Here is a 24597-nt window from a genome sequence, read left to right as displayed (position 1 = left end):
TACACCTGACAATACTGAGATTACCAAGCAATTCTTCATCCAAGGGGTTAACTACTAAACTGTAATTGTCCAGTGGCCACTTTCCTCTTGGTAAGGGTAAAAGAGACTTTTTAGCTATGGTAAGCATCTTTTATAGAATAAGGACACTTGAAAATCAAACCATTGTTCTCTGGTCTTGGGTAGTGCCATAGCTTCTGTACCATGGTCTTTCACTGTCTTGGGGTAGAGTTCTCTTGCCTGTGGTACATTTGGGCACACTGTTCTATCCTATTTTTCTTCCTCAGTTTTTAAAGCTTTTATTGTTTATACATGAAAGATTTATTTTAATGTTGTAACTGGTCTTAGAATAGTTTATTTTAATTGTTAATTAACTTTTTTTGTGTAGATTTCCTTTCCTCACTGGGCTTACTTCTCAGTTGGAGCCCTCGGGCTTATAGCATCCTGCTTTTCCAACTAGGGTTGTAGCTTAGCAAATAATAATAATAATAATAATAATAATAATAATAATAATAATAATAATAATAATAATAAGCATTTCCCTTACACGTTATGATACGTTTCTTGACTCTCCATTTTCTGTATGTCATCATACAATTATTGTATTCGTATGAATGATAATGTATTAACCTTCGATTATTCTTTATCAAATTTGTAGTTTACGGGAATTAGCTCCAGTGATTTCAGGATATAAAAAATAAAAGAATATGATTAATCCTGAAATTTGATACTAGCCAGCATAAAGTCTTCTATTTGGAGCAAATGCTTTTTGATGACCAGGCGGACATGAGTCTTTTTAAAGTTTATTTATGACATATTTGTTTTTTATATTGTTAATAGTTTATATGTGACATGTCTGTTTTGACGTTGTTATTTTTTTTAGAATGATTTATTGTTAATTTGTTCTCTTCATTTATTTATTTCCTTATTTCTTTTCCTCACTGGGCTATTTTTCCCTGTTGGAGCCCCTGGGCTTATAGCATCTTGCTTTTCAAACTAGGGTTGTAGCTTGGCTGGTAATAATAATAATAATAATAATAATAATAATAATAATAATAATAATAATAATAATAATGATAATAATAATAATATGCCATGTACAGTAGTGAATCGCGAGTTTGGGTTAAATAAATTATAATTTCCTTCTTCTGAATAGTGATTGCAATGAGTTTCACTCTCATTACCTGTATGAGGTGTATTGTGTAAATACTCAATTTTGTTTCAAAAACCAAATGTAGGGCTACAGTTATCTAGTGTATAATACACAATGGCACATGTACACTTACGATAGCGCTACTGTATACAATAGGTGATTGTCATAACGTTTATAAAAATATTGATTTTTACCACACTATATCTTTTTTTATCTAGATTATCTACAGTAACATGGTTTTAAGGGAATAAGATAATAAATTATATTGAATTAAGGTAAAAATTAGTCACAATTTCATGTAAATCATTAATTCATAAATAATTTGTCAGTCTATGGTACATTTAAGACTGCAAAAGGACAAAATAAAATTATAAATTGCCATCTTATGTATGAAATAAATAAATTATGTACATATGAGTATGGTAGGCCATGGCACAACCTAAAATTTGATACATGTAGGCCTACTATCAGACTGTCAACGGCAAAGCGAATTCATATAGATGACATTACATAAAAAAACTTATTAGAAGATATAAATCACACATGAAAATGAAACTATAAAATATTAAGATATAATATATCTAATTAAAATAGTTTAAAGTAGTGACAATAAGAATTTAATAAAGAAATTAAACGCTGAAGATCCCAACTTCCTAATTCCTACACTGACTTCTGTTATTAGAAAATAGAAATCACACATGAAAACTGATATATAAAAATTTCAATATCTAATTTATCTAATTAGGATAGTCTATAGTGATGACAATAAGAATTTAATAAAGAAATTAAAAGCAACAGACCCCAACTTCCTAGTTCCTACACAGACTTCACATAGATGACATTACATAAAAAAAAACTTATTAGAAGATATAAATCACACATGAAAATTAAACTATAAAATATTAAGATATAATATATCTAATTAAAATAGTTTAAAGTAGTGACAATAAGAATTTAATAATGAAATTAAAAGCAACAGATCCCAACTTCCTACACAGACTTCATAAAAAAACTTATTAGAAGATATAAATCACACATGAAAATTAAACTATAAAATATTAAGATATAATATATCTAATTAAAATAGTTTAAAGTAATGTCAATAAGAATTTAATAAAGAAATTAAATGCACAAATTCCCGACTTCCTACACTGACTTCTGTTATTAGAAAATAGAAATCATACATGAAAACTAAAATATAAAATTACAAAATCTAATTTATCTAATTAGAATAGTCTATAGTGACAATAAGAATTTAATAATGAAATTAAATGCACCAAGTCCCGACTTCCTACACTGACTTCTGTTATTAGAAAATAGAAATCACTCATGAAAACTAAAATATAAAATTTAAAAATCTAATTTATCTAATTAGAATAGTCTATAGTAATGATAATAAGAATTTAATGAAGAAATTAAACGCAGCAAATCCCAATACTGTCAGACTGTCAACGGCAAAGCGAATTCATATAGATGACATTACATAAAAAAAAACTTATTAGAAGATATAAATCACACATGAAAATTAAACTATAAAATTTTAAGATATAATATATCTAATTAAAATAGTTTAAAGTAGTGACAATAAGAATTTAATAATGAAATTAAAAGCAACAGATCCCAACTTCCTAGTTCCTACACTGACTTCATAAAAAAAACTTATTAGAAGATATAAATCACACATGAAAATGAAACTATAAAATATTAAGATATAATATATCTAATTAAAATAGTTTAAAGTAGTGACAATAAGAATTTAATAATGAAATTAAAAGCACCAAGTTCCAACTTCCTACACTGACTTCTGTTATTAGAAAATAGAAATCACACATGAAAACTAAAATATAAAATTTCAATATCTAATTTATTTAATTAGAATAGTCTATAGTAATGTCAATAAGAATTTAATAAAGAAATTAAATGCACAAACTCCCAACTTCCTACACTGACTTGATAGAAGAAGAAGAGTCATCAGTTGTTGACGTCTTGAGTGTTTGTGCCATTGCAACCAGACGCCGAAAACTTCAAGATTAATTTTGTGATGTTGAATTCCAAAATGTCCAGCGAGGTAGACTGGAACGTGGAAAATGAGATCCAGCTATTTTACGCCATGATGGGCCATAAGCCTGTCGGTAAGTCATTAATGGGAGGAGATAGATATGTAATATTAACTCGGGGCCCGTCACCCGGCATGATGTGTTTTCATCTTGAAATGTAAACATTATGAACATTATCTGGGTTATTATGAGTCTCTTAATTTCATTAAGTTAATTTAGGAAGTTTAAAGATAAATTAGGTTTTATTTAATTTAATTTTAGTTGATTACGTTTAATTTTTCCCCCGGTATTTTCAGTCTTCGCTTACTGGACTATGGTAGGTTAGCGAACCCGTAGTTAACCTACCTGGAACCTGTCAGGTAGGCAGGTTTTGAATATTTTAGCCTACCCTATGGTATATTTCTCTATTTTTCCCTTGTTTTATTTTCTATACTTCTCTTTTTTTCCCCCGTTTTATTTTCTATACTTCTCTTTTTTTCCCCCGTTTTATTCTCTATACTTCTCTTTTTTCCCGTTTTATTTCCCGTCAGGCTCGCTATTGTGTTATGGTAGGTTAGCGAACCTTTCGTTAACCTACCTATAACCTATAAGGTAGGAAGGTCTAAGTATTTTAGCCTACACTATGCTATTCTTCTCTTAATCCTACATTAAAGAATTATTTAAAAGATGATAATTTGAACTAATGGACACTCGCTGGAGTATAATTGGGCAATTTCACCAGTATCGGCTATTCTTGGACTAAAGCCACACCTGGTATAGGACATGGGGTTCAAAATAGTATATTTGAAGAGATGTATTTATGTCCAACAATTTATAACTAATATTGTACTACATTAAAGTATAAAAGCTAACTAGCCTCTGGCTGATTAGAAGTGGCGTAAGTTTTATAAGGTTTACTGTGTTTGTCCGAAACTTGGCACAATCGTTTCCGCGATTACAACGAAGCGGTTATTTGTCTTAAGCAGTCTATAATGATAGCAGTATGCTATTGATTGATGTATTGTTTCCACGCCATACGACGCGGGGGATTTATTCAAAGCCGATAACATGTCAAAGACACAAATATAAGAAAACTTCTGCATCTTATGCTGATTTCTTAATCTTACTGTGTCTCTTAATTTAAACTTTCCAATCGAAGCTAAGTCACGAGGAAAGTCTACTTAACCCTTTTACCCCCAAAGCACGTACTGTACTGGTACGTTTCACAAAACTCATCCCTTTACCCCCATGGATGTACCGTACCGGTACATCCATGGGGGTAAAGGGATGTCCTTGCAAAAAACTGCTATTTACAATTTTTTTTTTTTTTTTTTTTTGCATATTTTTGATAATTTTTTGAGAAACTTCAGGCATTTTCCAAGAGACTGAGACCAACCTGACCTCTCTATGACAAAAGTTAAGGCTGTTAGATCAATTTAAAAAAAAAAATCACCCAATACTGTCACTGCTTGGTTTAATGTGTCTGGAAGTGTGTAGTGTAGTGTGGTGGTTTCAATTGGAAAGTTCTGAGAAAAGGCGAAGATGTATTTCCTGCTTTCTTGAATGATGTAAGATATGTTTACAAGCAGTAGTAGAATAAATTTTTGATTGAATATTTTTCATAGATTATTTTCTTTCAGTTTTGTAATATTTAATTTTTCATTTGATTAACTTGTAACATTGTTGTATGATGAGCTTTGAATAATTTATAAAAAAAAATGTTTCCCTACAAACTTCTTATAATTATGCACCCATGTTGTCCTGCCAATAAATATTATTAAACTATCATTAAAGTCCAATGAGGATAACATACTGGTGGTAAGTAATCTGTTTGATAATCCTCATCAAACAGGAGGATTAACATTGACGGTAGATAAAATACTATAGTAGAAACTCTACGGTAGATAGCATACTATAATAGAAAATCGGCGGTAGATAGCATACTATAATAGCACCGCAAAATGTGCTTGAAAAAAAAATAACCCCTGTGGGTTAAGGGTTGGAAAGTTCCAAATAGCCTGGGGGTAAAAGGGATAACTGATTGATAGGAAATGCTGTATGATTAGACTATCAAATAATCCAAAGTAGCCAAAGTTATGTGTTTAGATAAAGTATTAATATCACAAATTACCTTTTTCCAGAATTATTCCCTTGGATAATGTAATTTTCACTCACATTATTAAAACGCAAATGCTACATAACAGGCCTTCATCAATAAAGATTCTAACATAACATCCAGAGAGTCAAATGCCATTTGTTGTTGCGGTGGCCGATGTGGTAACGGTCTTGACTGGTGAATGCCAGACTGGGGTTCAAGTCTTACTCAAACTCGTTAGTTTCTTTGGTTGCCACAACCTCATCATCCTTGTGAACTAGGATGGGGTGTTTGGGGGAGTCTATAGGTCTGTCTGTTGAGTCATCAGCAGCCATTGCCTGGCCCTCCTTGGTCCTAGCTTTGGTAGAGAGGGGGCTTGGGCATTGATCTTATTTATGCTCTATATCAGTGGTTCCCAAACTAGGGGGCGCGCCCCACTAGGGGGGCGTGAGCACGATACAAGGGGGGCGTGAAATCATCTGCTTGGAATTACTTGTTTAATAGAATAATAAAATTTTCTAATGTTCAAACTTTTTTTCCCTCACTTTGAACCAAATGTTTTGTTTTTAGTTACTGGAATGTACTATTATTTGTTTGAGTGGTTTTCATTATTAAAATGTAATACAAATAGAAATCTGTTTTCCTGTACAATGCTAAGAAATAAATGTAAGAATCATTTCCTATAAAAAAAAAAGAGAGGAGGGGGGCCGTACAGGTCTACTGGAAGTAAAAAGGGGGCGTCAGGTAAGATAGTTTGGGAACCACTGCTCTATATGGTGAGTCTCTTGGGCATGGTCCTGCTTGATAGGGCAATGTCACTGTCCCTTGCCTCTGCCTTTCATGGGTGGCCTTTAAACCTTTAAAGGCTGAAAGGGATTTCTTAACCTATCATTACTGAGGATGTGTTCATCTTACAGTCATTTAATGTATTCTTGCTATGTGTCAGTTTGCACGAGTCTTCCCACCAAATTTTGTCATTATCATATAATTGAGAATAGTTATAGTTTATGTAAGATTTAAATGTTTTTAACATCAATATCAGCTTGATATTTAACAATTTTTGGTAGTTGGGGATATATGTGGGTTATAAGTCTCTGTTGTAGAAAGAGGTAATTGTTTCTACACGGATACTTACTTAATTTACATAGGAATTCCAATACGTCAATTGAAATTATAACATAGTGTAAACAAACTGCAGGTACCTACCTGTTGCTGGTAGGCAACTCCGTCTCTGCCGGCTCACTGACAACTCACTTAGAATTCAGGCATCAATGAGTGCACACATTCTTATTGGCATATTTTCTAGAAAAAATTTCTTTATTTCTCTTTCCAACGTGTCTGGTTTGAGTGACAGTTTATTTGAGAATGCCACCTGTTATGCAGAAATGTCAGCCTTAGGCAGGAAAGCCTTGGATAAGTGGAGTCCAAAGTGTTCGGGAATAAGGGCTCTTCTGCTTGATTGTGGGATTTATAAAGAGATATCGCACGCATGTGGTTCTCCCTTCTCCTCTTCCACTAGACCCCACAGTTCTCCCTTCTCCTCTTCCATTAGACCCCACAGTTGCAACCTTGACACCGGGTTGCTCAACAGGATGACTTGCAGTAGTTTCAGTTTCCTTTTTGGCTGCAGAGATGTCTGGTATGTAAGTCAAGGCCATAGCTTCCATGCAAGCAAACTCTTGGATTGACCAAATTGGCTACCTGACCGACACAGCGGACCTAACCAGCCCTAGCAAGAAGCAGGCTCTTAAGAACATTGTCCTGAGGGTAACTAGGTTAGTTAAGTTTTTAATGCACCAAGCTGCCAACCAGTGGTCCAGTTGGATGCTTAAAGTCGTGAGTTCAAGGTTACACAAATGGATGGGCCTCTGAGAAGGACTGTCGTTACGGAATTCATAATTAAAGGACCCATCTCTTTCTCCACCAGCAGGAATCAAGTAAGGAGACTTGGAACTCATTCATGTAATGGGCATTGTCATTTCAACAGTTCCAACCATTTACATCAGAACGGGGAAAAGCACTCGTTCAATTGTTGTAGGACTGAAAACTAGCTCAGTCGGGAGGAACCCTCCTGCAACAGTACATCCACAAAAACTCTTCGGCACAGTCTTTCCCCTCCCGCCAGAACCAGGGTTGCAGTAGAGACGGGGAAAGGAAGAGGAAAATGCCTTCATTAGAAGGGGCGATCCCCCCAACTTTACTACCGGGGAGGGGGGGGAATACCTACAGGCCAGCTGGTGGTTCCATGATGTGGAGGTCCTTAGATCTGATTACCTCCCATTCATTAGCTCTTCCCCTCCGATTCCTCCCCTGGCAACATTGTCATCTTATTGCCAGGGTTTGGCAGTAGATCTTACCCTATGAGTAGAAATTCGAGCCATGTTGCAGAAGGGCGCACTTCCGTAGGTCAATGACAGCTCCCCAGGCTTCTTCAGTCGACTCTAGTAAGTAAGGCGTCGATGCTGGAGACCATCATCAACCTCTCGGCTCTGAACACATTCATCCTGCAGACACCATTCATGATGAAGACGACATCCACCGTCAGAGAAGCAGTAAGGCCTCAGGATTTCATAACTACCTTGAATTTGAAGATGCATACTTTCAAATCAATATACACCCCTCTTCCAGGAAGTACCTTGAAGTCTTGAAGTAGTATTAGTAGAGAAAGTATTTCAATTCAAGGTTCTATGTGTCAGCCTATCAACAGTGACCCAAGTCTTTACAAGGATCTTCGAACTAGTATAGATATGAAAAATACAAATTTGTGGTAAAACTCATTTAATCGGCAATTTACTGATAGCTACTACCTATTCCTGCTAGCTGGACATTGTCGTAATGAAGATGACTAACGATAGGTAAAAGTAGGCTGTAACCGTTGACTTTAGTCAGATTAAAGCTATCAATTACAAACATGATGGTAATCTCTACTTCAGTTGGCAACTAAAGTAGTCCGCTCTTTACAAGCTAAAAAGAAAAAGTGGCTAGTTCATCACTAGCCACCCCTACCCAAGTTATGGGTAGGATTGCCTCCTCGCACCAAAAGTCTTATTGGCTACCTTCCAGCTTTGCCGAAAGATATATCCATATATAAATAACGGAAGGTTTGTATTAGTAAGGGAAAAATACAAATTATCTACAAATTTGTCATGTTTATCATTCACGTACACACATTTAACCCTGGATAGGTACGCTCCTCGGACACCCCTTAAAGGGTATACTCGGTCGTGAGCGACCCCGACTCCGAAAAAAAATTCAGGAAAAATTCAGTTATGCATCAATCTGTATTGTTTGACTTGCTAAAAATACTTCAAAGAATGCTAAAAATTACTGAAAATATAAATGATACCCATCTACAAAATAATTATTTATTGGAAATATATTAAAAATTTAAGTATACAAAAAAAAAAAGACGTAAATATTCACAAAAAATAGAAATACAGTATACATATACACATAAATCCCTTTAGGGACACCTTCTTAGATGGCAAAGCAACAGCGTGTAATTGCTGGAAATGAGTTGGACCCATAGAAGTCAAGATCTGAAATGAGAAAAAAAGGGTAACTTTTTTTGGCCAAAAAAATTTGTCCAAATTTCATGAATTTTTTTGGGTACCCAAATGAAATAGGAAGAGGCTAATTTTTTTTATAGAATAAACTCATATTATCCTAGAACAGAAATACATAATAAAATGTGCACTAAGATGTAATTTACTGTTATATCAGGGGCGAAATCTAAAGGTCATTTTTTGACGGCCTAGTTTCACAATGTAAATTTCTTATGAAAATCATTGTATCTCCTATAAAATATGATATTTATGCATTAAAATATACCAAAATATCACGAATTCTATACAGAACAAGAATATTTATATAGAGATATGCCAACTTACCTTTCGGGTATGTCAACAAAATGGCCGCAGACCGCAACAACTCTTACAGCCCAATCTACCACTTGAAATGAAGAATGGGGTTGCAAACTCCATATTATCATCAACATCTCTTTTTAATTCCATTAGAAGTGTGTTGATGACATCCATGCCGAGGGAATACTGCCTGCTGGCCATTATTGAAGATAAATTCAAAATAAATAGAAAAAAAATCAAATTTGCGAAAAATAAAAAAAATTCAGAAATTAGCATTTGAGGGAAAATGGACCTCATGGCAATATATGGCATCTAAGCCAAAACCAATGTCATGCAAGTGGTAGACACACCATCCATCCACACTTTCCAACTATAAAGAACCAAAGAAGTATCAACACTGTTCGACAATTTATAATTATGTAATAACTTTGCTGTTTGATCATTTACCCCTATAAAGGTATGTCAGGGTCGAGGTCGACCCCTGGGGGGGTAAAAAAACGGGGAAGGAGGGAAGTTAGACGAAAATCAGTCCTAAAGCAGACAATGGCATGTAGACTAGTTACCCCTTGCAGGTCGATCACTTCCATATTCGAGACAGCTGATGATTTATGGGGAAAAAACAGGTTTTGAAAATGCTGTAGGGGTCGCATACGACCCATCATACCTTTCCAGGGTTAAGATGATTTTTTTTTTTTTTTGCTACATAGGTATAAGCTTTTCACAAGGTGTGTCCTCTCCTATCACATATCTCTTGTGTGCATACAGTCAAGGAAGGGAAGGGCTTGGAGGTCCCCCTAGCGGAAAGAGCTCAATTATCCTTTGAGTCCAACTTTGTTTTGATTTGCCACTTGTCCCAGACTAACACAGTAATCTTGCACATGTAAAAGACATATCGACATAACAAATCAGTACTGTATACTGTCTTTTTTTCACAGGGGTGAACAAGCATTTTCAAATGATGTTCATTCACGACAAATTGAGTACGTCCCTGAACTGCGAATTGTCATCCAAAACAATATGGAAGAAACTGGAGACATTGTATGATTTGACAGCTCTGGTAGGTATATGTTTTGGTTTTATTAGGGATTTGCAAAGAAAATAATTAAAAAAGTTAATCTAGTCCCTTTTGTAGTAAAATTACTAATTTAATATATTTTTTAAATTGCCATTTATACAAAATAAAAATCTTTATTCTGCTTAAGTTACGGCTCTCATTTAAGATGTTTTTTCCATTGAGCACGAAAATTAAGAGGCTGTCACTCCGAGACAGTGAAATTGATTGTTTGAATTATTTCATAACTTTCTTGCAAGTCTTATCAATTGAAGATATTGTTGATACTTCAAGTTTAAACTACTGTCTGTTTCATCACAGACCATGAGTTATGAAATTGGCTATCTCGAATTTCCCTCTCTCTCATCTTTAGTCTTATTAGCTGAAGAAATATGTTAGTGTAATGATGCATGCAAAACCTATTAATGCAGAGAAGGTCCTCAACATTTGCAATAACCTGATATTTATTTCATATGAAATGGGACTATTTGTTGACTTTTCTGACTAGAAATCGTAAGCATGGTAGTTAGGTTAGACCTATCCAAAGCCAAAATTCAGCTTACAAACAATTAAACATATAAACAACTTCTTGAAACCTATTACGTTTGTAAACACCCGGACATACAAACACAATTCCCACTGAAAATAACAAATATAAGGTGAAGAATACTGCATAACAATATTTTTGATAACCTGATATCTATTTCATATGAAACCCGACTATTTGATGACGTGTAGATGAAAATCATAGGCATGGAATTCAGATTAGGCCTACCATGGGACAAAATCTAAAAAAAATTTGACTAGTAACAGCTTCCTGGAACCTATTAATTTTGTAAGTTGACCCTCTATATAGAAATTCCAACTTCTAGCAAGGACACTATCGATGTAGTTAATTTACAAAATCTATTTGTTCCCCCACGTACCTATTAAGTAATAAAACATCGTTATAGGATGAGAGTGACAGACTTCCTTTCCCAAACGATGAGAACGACTTCAGTCTTCCTGATGGAGAATTCTCTGATTTGCTTGACGAGAAGAATAGGCCGGACATGAAGCCCGATGATGAGAAAGAGAGCCGTGGTCGTGGAAGACCCCCCAAGAAGGACAAGGATAAGGATAAGAATGATGAAGGTAAATGTCATCAGGGTTACTGTTTGGTTGATATTTTTGGGGGGTCCTAATGCATGGTAGTGAATCTCTTTGAAAATAGCCACTCTTCAATGACTTTGATTCTCTTAATATACATCATCATCATCTCCTCCTACGCCTATTGATGCAAAGGGCTTTGGTTAGATTTCGCCAGTCATCTCTATCTTGAGCTTTTAAATCAATACTTCACCACTCATCATCACCCGCTTCGTGCTTCATAGTTCAAAGCCATGTAGGGCTGGGTCTTCTAACTCTTCTAGTGACTTGTGGAGCTCAATTAAATGTTTGGTGAACTAATCTCTCTTTTGGAGTGCGAAGAGAATTCCCAAACCATGATCTCATCCACATATGGCACTCGAGTAATATCTCTTATAGTTTCATTTCTAATCCTGTCCTGCCATTTAACTCCCAATATCCTTCTGAGGGCTCTGTTCTCAAATCTACTAAATCTGTTGGAGATTGTTTCATTGTCATACCATGATCTTACTATACAGTACATAATTCTTTATAAATCTTAACCATTGAACCATAAGTGTCAGTTTCATGTACATTTTGATATTTTATATCAGCACAGTATTCTATCGTATTTATTTTCCTCTGCTTTTTTATTTATAAGTTTTTATAGTTTAAATATGGAAGATCTAAAATACTTTATTTTAGTTGTTCATTACTTATATTGTAATTTATTTCTTTATTTCCTTTCTTCACTGGGTTATTTTTCCCCGTTGGAGCCTTTGGGCTTATAGGATCCTGCTTTTCTAACCTGGAGTTGTTGCTTAGCCATTAGTAATAATAATAGTAGTTTGTTGAATACTGGCCAGTTTTTAATGTAATTATTCTCCTAATCAGCTTCCCGACAAGACCGAATTCGTGAAATCCGAGACGACGATGACGACACCCCCAGGAGGCCAGGTAAGAGAGGCCGCGATTCCAAGCCCTCCTCCCCTGCTCACACTCCGTCAAATAAAAGGCGAAGGAATTGATCCCCATGTCCTACCACTCACTCCGATTCCTCAGATGACGTGAGTGGAAGCGAACAATAATTGTATGATCTTTCGAAGGTGAACACACTGGATTAGCCGAGTTGGAGTTAAATTTCACCGGCAAGAGTCACGGAGTGAAAAGGGTAAACAGTTAGACGTAAGTACAAAAGATATTTGAGGTAAATTCTGGCGAAAGTTCCAATGAACTATAAATGGGTAAGAGCGTTCTTTCTATTAATCTTAAAAATAGAAAATAAAGTAAATAATGCCGCCCCCTTATTTTTAACGGTAAATAATGAGACATTTCTGTTTTATTTTTAATACCTGTTAGTATTTTGTTTACATCATAGGGTATGAATATTTTGTTGGGATTTTTTTTACATTAAAGTTAGGGATATATCCTTAATTCTCAGTAAAGAAAGCTTTTAGACAAATAATAGGTTATATGAATTAATATTTTAGATATGCGGTATCAGTAAAACTAGTTTATGGTTACCAAGTATTTTTCATATTTTAATTTTCAATGGACGTATTTTATTTGAAATGGTGGTGTTTTTGTATTCTTTAACGAATATAAAAGTCTCACGTAGAGAATTGTGATAACGTCGCAGCAGCCGGAAGGTTTTCGTCATTAGTCGAGGGGATTTTATCGCCGTCATAACCAGGGCGTCGGTGTTGTAAAAGCTGTTGCTGCCGGAATTCTTTCTGGCATTTCTGGTTGTCGAATTAAAGTACCAGACAAAGGTTCATTGAAACAGGTCCTCAACTTACATTCTTAGATAAAAATACAAATCGAACTGAAATCATACATTTCATGTAGTGTATTGAAATCTCATTATGAAATTCTGTAAAATAATATTATATAATTTAATGCAATAAACAAGACGACATTTGCAATATGAAATGGGATTATTTGTCGACTTTTACAGCTGAAAATCGTAGGCGAAATTGAACAAGATTTGACTTACAATAGGCTTCTTGGAACCTGTTAAGTTTGTAAGTCAAGGACTTTTCGTAAACCTATTAAGTTTGTAAGTTGGAGACTTTCCATAAACCTACTAAGTTTGTAAAGTCGAGGACTTCTGTAAACCTATTAAGTTTGTAAGTCGAGGACTTTTCGTAAACCTATTAAGTTTGTAAAGTCGAGGACTTTCTGTAAACCTATTAAGTTTGTAAGTCGAGGACTTTCTGTAAACCTATCATGTTTGTAAGTCAAGAACTTTTCGTAAACCTATTAAGTTTGTAAGTCGAGGACTTTCTGTAAACCTATCATGTTTGTAAGTCAAGAACTTTTCGTAAACCTATTAAGTTTGTAAGTCGAGGACTTTCTGTAAACCTACCAGGTTTGTAAGTCAAGAACTTTTCGTAAACCTATTAAGTTTGTAAGTCGAGGACTTTTCGTAATCTGGATTTTAGCTGGTTCTTGATATGGCTAATCTATAGGTTTCGTTTTCTTGAGTAATGATACTGTATAAAGTACTGCACATTATAGTACTGAATAAGAGCAGAAAAAGTATAAATTAAAGAAATACGATGGAAACGAAGCAGAAGAATACAAGATGAAAAAGGAACGCATTTGACGCACTAGAATTAAATGAAGTAAATGTAAAGATGTCGTCTGTATGTATTGCTTCTCGTTTGCTGAAAATAACATAAAATTATTGCGGATCGTGAGGTTAGGGTATGTTTTAGGGCATTCTCAATGTAAATAGAATGGATTATTAGGTATTTTGGAAGGGATGAGATCAAATTACTGTATTTGATGTAAAATAACTTTTTATCACAGAACGTGTTTTTCATACTAATCTGTTACTCATAAGAATAATAACTTTTCACGAAGGGAATCCCAGTCGCTACGACCTATTGTATCAAGGATAAAAGCATTCATTGCACGTGCCCAGAACATTAACATTCTTCCTTATTCTGTTTTACAATTAAAGTGATAGAATAAAAGTGGGATGTAAAGGAGGGCTAGTAAACTTTAATTAATGGGTCTGTATGAAAGTAATTTGAGTGTACAGTACAGTATTTAAAAAATACAATAGCATTTTAACTTATAGTGGATGCAGCGACTAGAACATCAAAAATTTTCTGATGAATGTTGTCGGAAGAGAAGTGCAGGTAGCGAGGTGCCCCTTGGAGCTACTGTTACAGGCAAAATCTTAGGAATACTTGGTGGTAATGTTTTAAATGTTGTCAAGTGGAATGGGGAGGAGAGGACTGAGAATTAATATAAGGTGAATTAAGCTTTATTGTGACTGAAAAAGTACAGTAGCCATCTTGTTATTTAGGGAAAGGTGTGGTTATAAAATCTTTACTGAGTAAAAAATTTAAGAGGGTGTCACAAGAGAGGAATTTTATTATCTACAGGAGGAAGAGTTTTTAGAAGTCCAAAATGTGTAGAAAGAGCAACATGAGAAGATGAATTAGTTGAGGATCCTGTTATGATAAGTGGGTAGGACCTGGGGGAGTTAAATTATTTCTGTTACCTCGCTGACATGCTAAACTGTAAAGCACGAGTTGAAACATATTAAGAAAAATAGTGACTGCAACGTGAGTGAAAAGTAGAGAGATTGTCATACTATTTGTAACTAAATAAATGTCCAGTTAGTATAAATAGTCATACTTTTTGTAAATAAATGTGTCCAATTCGCATAAACAGTACGAACGAGTAATTCAGAGAAAGATGTAGTGTAGAGGCTGTGAAATCTTTAGATTGACACAACTGAATGAGGAGGGATGTAAGAGTCTAGGCACTTGGAGTGAGTTCCCCTTCTGTTTATGATACAATTAATGGCTACGATTGGGATATTCCTCGTTGTAATGAGGCAACATGTGATCAATGAGGTTGCCTTGAACAACTATGTTATGAAAAGAACAAGAATCCTAGTAATTTTCAATGTGTACTTGTAGTAAATCTTTGTTCACTTACAATTTGTAGTGTTGTCTCATATCTACTTAGGTTTCTACTTGATGGTAAAATATCATTAGATATATTTAAAAAATAGGCTCATTATGAAACAGTTTTCAAGGTATGTACAGTACGAGTGTGACCCTTGCAGTAAAGTCAGGCCTGAGATATACTTATTTTTATTATTCTCATGACATTGGTACCATTTGATATCTGCAGTAAAGTCAGGCCTGAGTTATATTTATTTTTTTATTATTCTCAGGACATTGGTACCATGTAATATCTGTTCCACCTGAGAAATCCAATTGCTTTTACTGTGTAGGGGCTTACGTTGTGTTGATTCAGAGGATCTTTGTTTAGCAAGTAGCTCTTAAGTTTATTTTGGAAAGGGTTACCAGTAAATTAGAATTTTTCATCATCATTTCCATCTTTCATTTTGTGAGTAATCAACGTTTCATACATCGGTTTCATGTTCACAAAAGAGGTTCATGTATATGTAAATGTTTTTTTTTTTTTTTTTGTATTAGTTTATTACAGCTTACAGTACTGTATTGCATATTGATTAGGACAGGGTCATAAATAAAAGGGTTCCGTAGCCACTGATCCAAACAATGCTTGATCCTTCTGCAAGAATGGGATCCATTCCGAGGCTAACCTGTATTAGACCGGTCCTTTTTATTTATCTTTTTACTGTTAAAATATAGGTTGCTGTCTTTCCGTGTAGAAGTGTTTATGCCCTCGTGTACTTTGTCATTCACGTGTATCATAGGTCTTAACACTTGTCCTGTTTCATATTAAATGTACGAGCAAGATAGGCAGTGTTTATAGTTGATAAGTAATGGCATTTTTTATTATACAAAAACATATTTTTCAATATAAACCCACTGATCATAATATATCTGTTCCCCAATGGGAAATGTCCCAGTGGTACCAACAGGCATCTTATGATTAATGTGGTTAATACTGCTTCTGGTTTATCTCATACGATGATAACCAACTCCCAGGGATATGGAAAACTGAAGCTGGACCTTCATCCAAATCACCTCCTGCTAAACATACTATGGATGAAAATATGGAAACTTTATTTTTTATCCTTCCTGTTTAATTTAACTTTGTTTTCGTAACTTCACACACGTTAATACCTCGCATATCTGCACTTCAGTCCCTAGCTGCATTGATTTTTCCACCTACTACACCTACATTCTATCTGTGGTTTACTTCTTTATTGATCAACGGGAGGGTTTCACCCAAGTTAAACGTAGGGGCTGAATAGTTTCCTCAGCCCTACCATATGGCTTAAATAATAATTCCGCACTCAGTTATAGTAATATCGTACTCATCCGCATCATCACTGAATGAGGAAAATGTGAATGAGTGGAACTACTGTTTTAGTATAACATTGCGTGACATTTTTAAGCATAAATTATGGGTAATTAAACCTAAACTAGTTTGAGTTATCTTCCCCTGTGAGCTCTTTGATAGTATCTGCACCCCATTTGGTGTTTTAGTGCTTATAATGGAAAGATTCTTGTAATTGAAATAAACTTTTAGTTAGACTGTATTCTAATGTTTTATCATATGAAACAGTTCTGAATATAAACATTAACAGTAAGGCTCAGGCAGTTTCTGACCTATGAATGGCATGTGAGATCCTAACAGTGATATTTGTATTTAGTTTCCATAGTATATATTCTTAGGTACCTTTTACACAATTTACCCATCTGTAACATGATTTCTATCAATGTCGACCTTTGTTGGTAGTTTTTACTTGGCATTACATAATGTCTATTCCTGTAATGCAATTAACAGATTTTGAAAGTGCGTCATAGACTTTTTAACAGATATGGATTACATAGTTATAAAAAGTAGATATTTTCAGTAATTTTAAAATTTACATTATGAGGAATGACTTTTGATATTATCAGGAACATTCTCAAGAGGTATTGACAGAATATATGGTTATCAAATAGGGCCAATTCACAGCTAGTTCGGTTTATTCAATGACATGATTTTTATCTGTAACATTCCTCTACTTTCCTACCCTTGTTTTAGTTTTGTATTGCTGTAAAGTTGATGGTTCTGTAATTTTAAATTCTAAAAAGTCCTTCCTGCCTGAATGTGTATTGCTTTAAATATTTATGTATGCTATGCTGTTAGAGGAAAAGTGTGTGGCATTTATTTCTTGAAATATATTGATCATTTGTTTTAGTCAAATAGTATGTAAGCTAAAGGAGATATGATGAAGTTTCCAATTTTTTACATTCTTTTAACCCTTTTACCCCTAGGCTATTTTGAACTTTCCAACCCTCAACCCCCAGGGGTTATTTTTTTTCAAGTACATTTTGCAGTTTATTTTTTTTTAAGATTGCTCTAACAGCCTTAATTTTCGTCATAGAGAGGTCAGATTGGTCTCATTCTCTTGGAAAATGCCTGAAGTTTCTCAAAAATGTATCAAAAATATGTAAAAAAAAAAAAAATGTAAATAGCAGTTTTTTTGCAAGGACGTACCGGTACGTCCATGGGGGTAAAGGGATGAGTTTTGTGAAACGTACCAGTACGTCCTTTGGGGGTAAAAGGGTTAATGTTATGCTCTGGTTTTCAATATGAAGTTCCTTGATGAATCTTTGCATACGAACAGAAATGAACATTTTTGCTGTCCATTTTCAGATTTTTTTTTTCCAATGCATTCAGATTATTTATAGTTGTGTAGTTAGTATTTCATTATTTTTTGGAAGCTTTTAGATTAATCATTACCATTTTCTAATATTTATTTAAAAACAGTGGTTTCCATATTGTTAGGTCTGGTTAATTTAGGTTAAGTCTAATGTGGGTAACTGAATTTTAATGCTTTTCGTATATAAAAACAAACCTTATATAGAATTTTATGTAGGTAAAGTAATGATAAGACGGGCCCTTTAGGAAATTATGTACAGTATTTCAGTACAAAGGTCAGTAATTCTTACATATTACAAACTTCACCTGTTCTGCTTATCACTGCCTCTTCAGGATTTTACTTTTGGAAAAAGTACAAATTTAACGAACAGTACGTGGATTTGCATAGGGCCCAGTGTATCATGATGGCTGCCTTTTTGTGCGCATTAGATGTGTCCAAGCCTGCTGTACCTACGCTTATCTTTTTCGCCGCAGCAAATTTAACCCATTTATATGGGGTCTCTGTTTTTGGCGAGTCAGGCCTATATTTCACTATAGTTTAAGAGCCCATATCTTATTGAAAATCACTTTTTATTAACCCTTTTACCCCCAGGCTATTTGGAAATTTCCAACCCTTAACCCCCAGGGGGTTATTTTTTTTAAATTGCTCTAACAGCCTTAATTTTTGTCATAGAGAGGTCAGGTTGGTCTCATTCTCTTGGAAAATGCCTAAATTTTCTCAAAAAATTATCCAAAAAAATTTTTTATAGCATTTTTTTGCAAGGACGTACCGGTACGTCCATGGGGGTAAAGGGATGGCTTTTGTGAAACGTACCAGTACGTCCTTTCGGGGTAAAAGGGTTAAAGCTATGCTATGATAATGAAGTCGACACTCCCACCTTGTAGTTGTTCTTTAGCGATCATCTTTAAAGATGGTGAAAGCCATTTTGGTGAATTCTTTATTCACCGCAGTAACTTTACTATTTTTGCATAAATAGAATAATGCTCCAATCTCTTTATTTATGCAATTTGCTTCTACCTTAAATTTCTTGGCTGTGGTTAAGATTGTTCAATGGCACATTACTGTTGCTAAAACACTTTAGGATTTTTAAATTAGGAAATGCATGTCTACTTATGGTCTGTATTAGGTTTTTATCGAGTATAATTTAAATTTCCTACAGATTTTTGTAAAAGTGAATGGAATAATTTTTCGGATTGGCCTTTTGAATGAAATAGAGTAGAATATTTGGGCCACGTGGCTTGGGAAACATTTTTATCATTTTCTCATAAATTTTGATGGCGTAGATGCTTTACTCCATGTAATATTGTCGACATTACCCAAGAAAGCATCTCCACGAGGCGTTTCAATATCGTGGGGCACATTTTCTTTGTATTTCCCAAATTGAGGAAACAATGTGAACAAAGGTTAGTCGTCAAACTTGCATTAAAACATTTCTTGGTAAAGCCTTACAAATGTAGATATATCTTTAAGGCAGAGTAAGGAAACTTTATGATGCTTCAAGTCTATGTTGAATATTGTCATTACTATTTAAAATGTGTGGGGAAACTGTACTTCTCAGTTTACCCAATCCATAATATTGGGAAAAAAAATTAGTCTTGTAAATCAGTGCTGTTTTTTATTTAGAATACTGTTTGCTTTTCCATTTTCCTTCCATATTTTAGTTCTTTGAATTGGCTAATGTATAGTCATATAAAATTTCTTTTTAATTTTAAAAATTCTCTTAACCCTTTTACCCCCAGGCTATTTGGAAATTTCCAACCCTTAACCCCCGGGGGTTATTCTTTCCCAGCACATTTTGCAGTATATTTTTTTTAAATTGCTCTAACAGCCTTAATTTTTGTCATAGAGAGATCAGGTTGGTCTCATTCTCTTGGAAAATGCCTGAATTTTCTCAAAAAATTATCAAAAATATGAAAAAAAGATTTTTTATAGCATTTTTTTGCAAGGACATACCGGTACGTCCATGGGGGTAAAGGGATGGTTTTGTGAAACATACCAGTACATCCTTTGGGGGTAAAAGGGTTAACCTTATGAAATCATTTTACGATTTACCGTACTTCAAATTTACCAGAAACAATATTCGGTTATGAACGCACTTAAATTTGAAATGCAAAAAAAACAGTACTGATAAAATGAATAAACAATAGATCAAATACATTTAAGAATTGTTAATTTAAGGGCAACATTCCTTCAACCTGTTTAGATTTTTTTAAGCAAAATACGATATTTACAAAAGAGTTTTGTTAGCAGGTTTCAAGACCTGCAAATGATTTTGTGGACTAAGTTTAATTTCAAGCTCTAGGTGTTTTACTTATTATAAATTAACTTTTAGGTACTCAAAAATATTTTTCATTTCACTTTCTAACATTTACAGAATTGGAAATTATTACTTTTACATGTATTGTACTGCATTATGAAATTTGTATTAGAAGAGAGTTATGAGTACAGGAAGAAGCATCTTTGATGTGTTGTATATACCATGATGGTTTGTGTACATAAACATTTTGTATATCAGTGTAAATAAAATGTACAATTTCAGTCTCACTTTTTCTTCCTTATCCCTTTGAGTTTCAAGATATACTTCAAACAATTAATGTTTAATTAGCAATTTTACTAGCTATACAAACTTATGATAGGGATGTCCTTAGCAGAGTTGGAAAAGGTCGTTAATATTGTTTACGAGGTTAGTTAAAGACAGAGCTTGTCAAACTATTTCCATGTTTGATCTTCAGCCCAGAGCTGAAAATGGCAATCACGAAGAGAAGCCTAACTTTAAAGGACACTGGTTTGTATAGCTAGGAAGTATGCAAATTTCTTATAAAATTCATTTGTTCCTACACGTATATAAACATTTTGTCCTATAAAATAGATACTTGCTTTGGTGGTAGGAAATCCCCGTAGAACACAAGTGGTTGCTTATTTTCCTAAACTGGAATGTGCCGCAATCCCTTGTCCCGTAGGAGAGTGAGGGAGATCGATATAGCTGGCTAGTACTTGGTCAATTAAGGAATCTTTCCATAGCAAAGAGGAGACACGGTCCAGAATGAATCGCCTGGTCCCCGATGGCCAATGGCTTGGTGGTCATTTCTCCCTCCTTATTAAGGGAGGATGGGTTTAGAATGACCTACAGATATAAGAATAGTCTTTAGAAATTAAGCATACCAACATCAATGCCAGATTTCATGTATGACTTGGCAAATGCTTCATCCCCAAAGGAGGGGGAGGAAAGCAGCAACAGAAGACCCGGAATTTTAACTTCTGTAATTCCGCAGAACATTACCATTACTAAGATGCTTTCTGTCCCCTGAAGGAACTGGAATGGCTACACTACTACGATGCTTTCCAGTCAAAAGCACAGTACTTTGAATGGGAACAACTTCCTGCTACGGGTGAAGCAGAGATACTGTACTTCTGTGGGCCCGATGGATAGGGATCTGAAAATACAGTACACGTTCTTCAGATTCACAGAAAGTATGAAGTTATTCCTCCTTACTGCAGCCCCCACAGTGCTCCGTGTCTTGTGGAGTCTGTAACACAAACTTGTGTAATGGGGCGAGAGCGATGATCACTCTGTCTCATGTCCCCCGCCCACTTTTCCTCGTGGATTAGGAAACTGAAGAATCCTGTAGTGTTTTTCTTCCATATCATCACCTCTGCTTGAACAGTAAATGTCCCGTGCAAGCTCGATAGTTTCTTGTAGTTTGATACCTCACCATCCTTGTGAGGTAAGCATTGGGGGGGGGGGGAGAGCCTATAGGTCTACCTGCTGAGCCCTCAACAGTTATAGCCTGGTTCTCCCTGATCTTAGCTTAGGTGGAGAGGGGGCTTGGGGACTGACCATAAGTATATATGGTCAGTCTCAAGGGTATTGTCCCTGTCCCTAGTCTGCCATTCATGAGTGACGTTTAAATTTAGACGATAACCAGAATGCAGTGCTTTAACTATTCATTCTTCAGCTCTGTGCTGCCGCCACTTCTCCCAGTGGGTTGATAGGCTTTTCACCACTCGTAGCAGCCTCAGGAGTGGACTGCTGCCTCTAGCATTCTCTGCTGGACTGTCCCGTACAGTGATCAAAGGAATGAGCAGAATCAATGTTTCTGAGAGATGTAGATGAGGCTGAAGGGGAGATCCTGATTCTTGATGAAGCCGACTTTAAGGGGTGTCTTTGCTGGAGTCCTGAAAATCATCTTTTGGGGCCTGTGTGCTTCTGAATATGACAGTCCGATAGAAAAGGGAATTCTAACCGATTCTTCTCCATCATTCTATGGTGTCGTCCGCTTTCCATGCCGGGAAGAGATCGTAGCAATTTTGAAGCGCTAAGGCTGCTCTCTGACCAATGTGCCTTGCGAAGTTTGCAACCACAGCGTTCTTACGTTTCAGGACCTAATTGGCCCACTGGTTAGCCTACAGACGAGTGAGGAAAGTGACAGCCTTCGCTCCTGACAATCCTAGATCAGTAAATTTTTCTTATTCTCAGGTGAAATCACATCATGAGTAGTATTGAAGGAGGCCACTGCCACAGACCAGTGGTCCAACCAGGAGGATGAATGTAGGCTTCATATTACTGTAGCTTCCATGGAAGCAGATTACTATGACAAAAACACAGTTCCTCCAGCAACTAGTCTTTCTGGTGCAGTCCCTGGTATCAATGTTGTTATTACAGCATCTATTGCCATTGGCCTTGAAGTCATAGAAATTCCTCTGCCATGCCATTGCTGGAGGAAGAATCTACTCGAGCGAAGAGTTACTCGATCTGGCCGACAGTTGGCGGTCTCAAGGGGAGGTTTTGGCCCTTGAGGGGCACTGAAGCAACTGTCAATGGATATTAGTGGTGACCTAGTGGAGAAAGGAATGGAAATTAGACAAAGTGTTCTGCACGTCAAGTTTTCATGCGAGAAATCCAATCATCCATATACCTTGCGTGTGAAGACCTGGTGCCTGGGGACCTTGAGGTCAATTTCCTAGAATTGTCAGCTGAACTCCTTTGATGCGGTGTACTCGTAGACAATTACGATCGTAATTCCTTCTCTTGTCCGCAGTTGAAGTCTATTTTACCAATGGCGGAGTTGACATTATGGAAGACGAGATCGAGGATCAACCGCATCTTCCTTAGACTGGAATGAGACAGCAGGCTTGACATCAAGGGCTCCAGCAGAAGATATGAAAGATTTCAAGGTAGCCATGGTCTGAAAGAGCTTTTCTATGATGCCTAATGATGGCCATAAGTGGGGTACTTCACCTTTTCGGAAAGGTGAAAAGTCTTGCTCTCCCAAACCTTGCCCCAAGGGAAGGATGTGGTCAGTTTCCTTATGTCTTTCCTACACAGGGTGAACAGGAGGAAGAGAAGACGACTTAGCACAGAGAGAGAAATGAGAGCCCAGGCACTTTTTTCAGCTTTGGGGTATGCCTAAAGCCTTAGAATCCCTCCAGGATTTATTTCTCCTGCTGTACTGCAACCATTGTAAACGGTGTCAGGCTCTGCACTCGTAAGAGAACGACTGTGGACAGTCATCACCCCTGCAAAAATGGGCATAAAAGGAGGTCGTCCTCCTGCTGGGACATAAACCTGCTGAAACTACAACCAAGTTGATCAGGGTAGGACTGTATGCCTACACGTGGTGCCACCATCAAACTGTCTAAAAAAAAAAAAAAAAATGTATAAATCACAAATTTTTAAGTAATTTGTATTTTTCCTAACATACATACCTCGAACTACTTTCGTGGAACCTTCTTTCGGTCGAACCAAGCATTGAACTCCTCCTCTAACCTCATGGGGGACCTGAAAGGCGTCCTTGGTGGATCCCATGCGGTGGGGTCCGAATTTGATGAGCCTGCCTTCTCGGTGTCTCCCCCGGTCGCTGAAACACCTGAAAAACACACCCAGGATGCGGGGGAAGAGGCTGCACCCGTCTTCCCCAACATAGGATCTTCCGTAGAGATGGGCACCAGGACTTCATCTCCTGAACACACTCCCGCCCCTCCCTCAGGCCCCACACATGCCTGAACTGAGCTAATATCATCCCCCACAGACATCTCAGACTCTTGGGGAAGGGCAATGGGCCGCTTCCCCGCAACGGACTTACCTCGTCCCCTACTTTGAGTAGGGGAAGGTGGAAGGGAGCCCCGTTTCGACGATCCGGCAAAACCAACGACGAAGAAATGATAGCCCTCTTGGCCTATTTCTTGGCAGCTTTCTTCTTTTTAGTGCCGTAGAGGGCCCACTGAATCTCGGTCCAAGACTCGCACTCCGGACACGTGGTTGTAGGGGAACATACCTTGCCCCTACACGACGAACACAGGGAGTGGGGATCGACTTCGGGCTTGGAAAGAAACGCACCACAAGATTTACCGGCCGCAGGCCCAGGCCAACGGCGAGGATGCTCCATAACGCAACACTAGGACACCAAGAAACACAGGGACACAAAGGAAAACGATAGGAAATGAACACGTGGGTAACGCGTGGTAGACACAAAGGGTCGCACTGGGAGAGGAGAGCGTGGCGAGATGGTAATCATGTCGCGACCAGAAACTTACTGATGAGCACGACCTAAGCAAGCATGCTCTCCGACCCCGGGTCGCGTATCACTCCGCCTGAGGTTAACCCCCATAGAAAACGGGAATAGGGTAAACTACACAAAATTCTGGTCGGTTGGGAGGAGTCTCCCAGATACTCCTAAGAAAG

General features: G+C 36.4%; 1 protein-coding gene across 1 annotated transcript; it reads left to right on the top strand.

Annotated features, from left to right (window-relative positions):
• Positions 1-3123: 3123 nt before the first annotated feature.
• Positions 3124-13366, top strand: MrgBP (MRG/MORF4L binding protein). Its single transcript, XM_068346890.1, has 4 exons — positions 3124-3282; positions 10080-10201; positions 11149-11329; positions 12197-13366. Exons 1-4 carry the CDS (start codon positions 3192-3194, stop codon positions 12328-12330), a joined length of 528 nt encoding a protein of 175 aa, XP_068202991.1. The 5' UTR covers positions 3124-3191; the 3' UTR covers positions 12331-13366.
• Positions 13367-24597: the final 11231 nt, after the last annotated feature.

Source organism: Palaemon carinicauda, chromosome 23 (genome assembly GCF_036898095.1).
Source record: "Palaemon carinicauda isolate YSFRI2023 chromosome 23, ASM3689809v2, whole genome shotgun sequence".
NCBI lineage: Eukaryota > Metazoa > Arthropoda > Malacostraca > Decapoda > Palaemonidae > Palaemon > Palaemon carinicauda.
The sequence above is the reverse complement of the archived record's forward strand: the minus strand, read 5'-3'. Positions and strand labels throughout refer to the sequence as shown.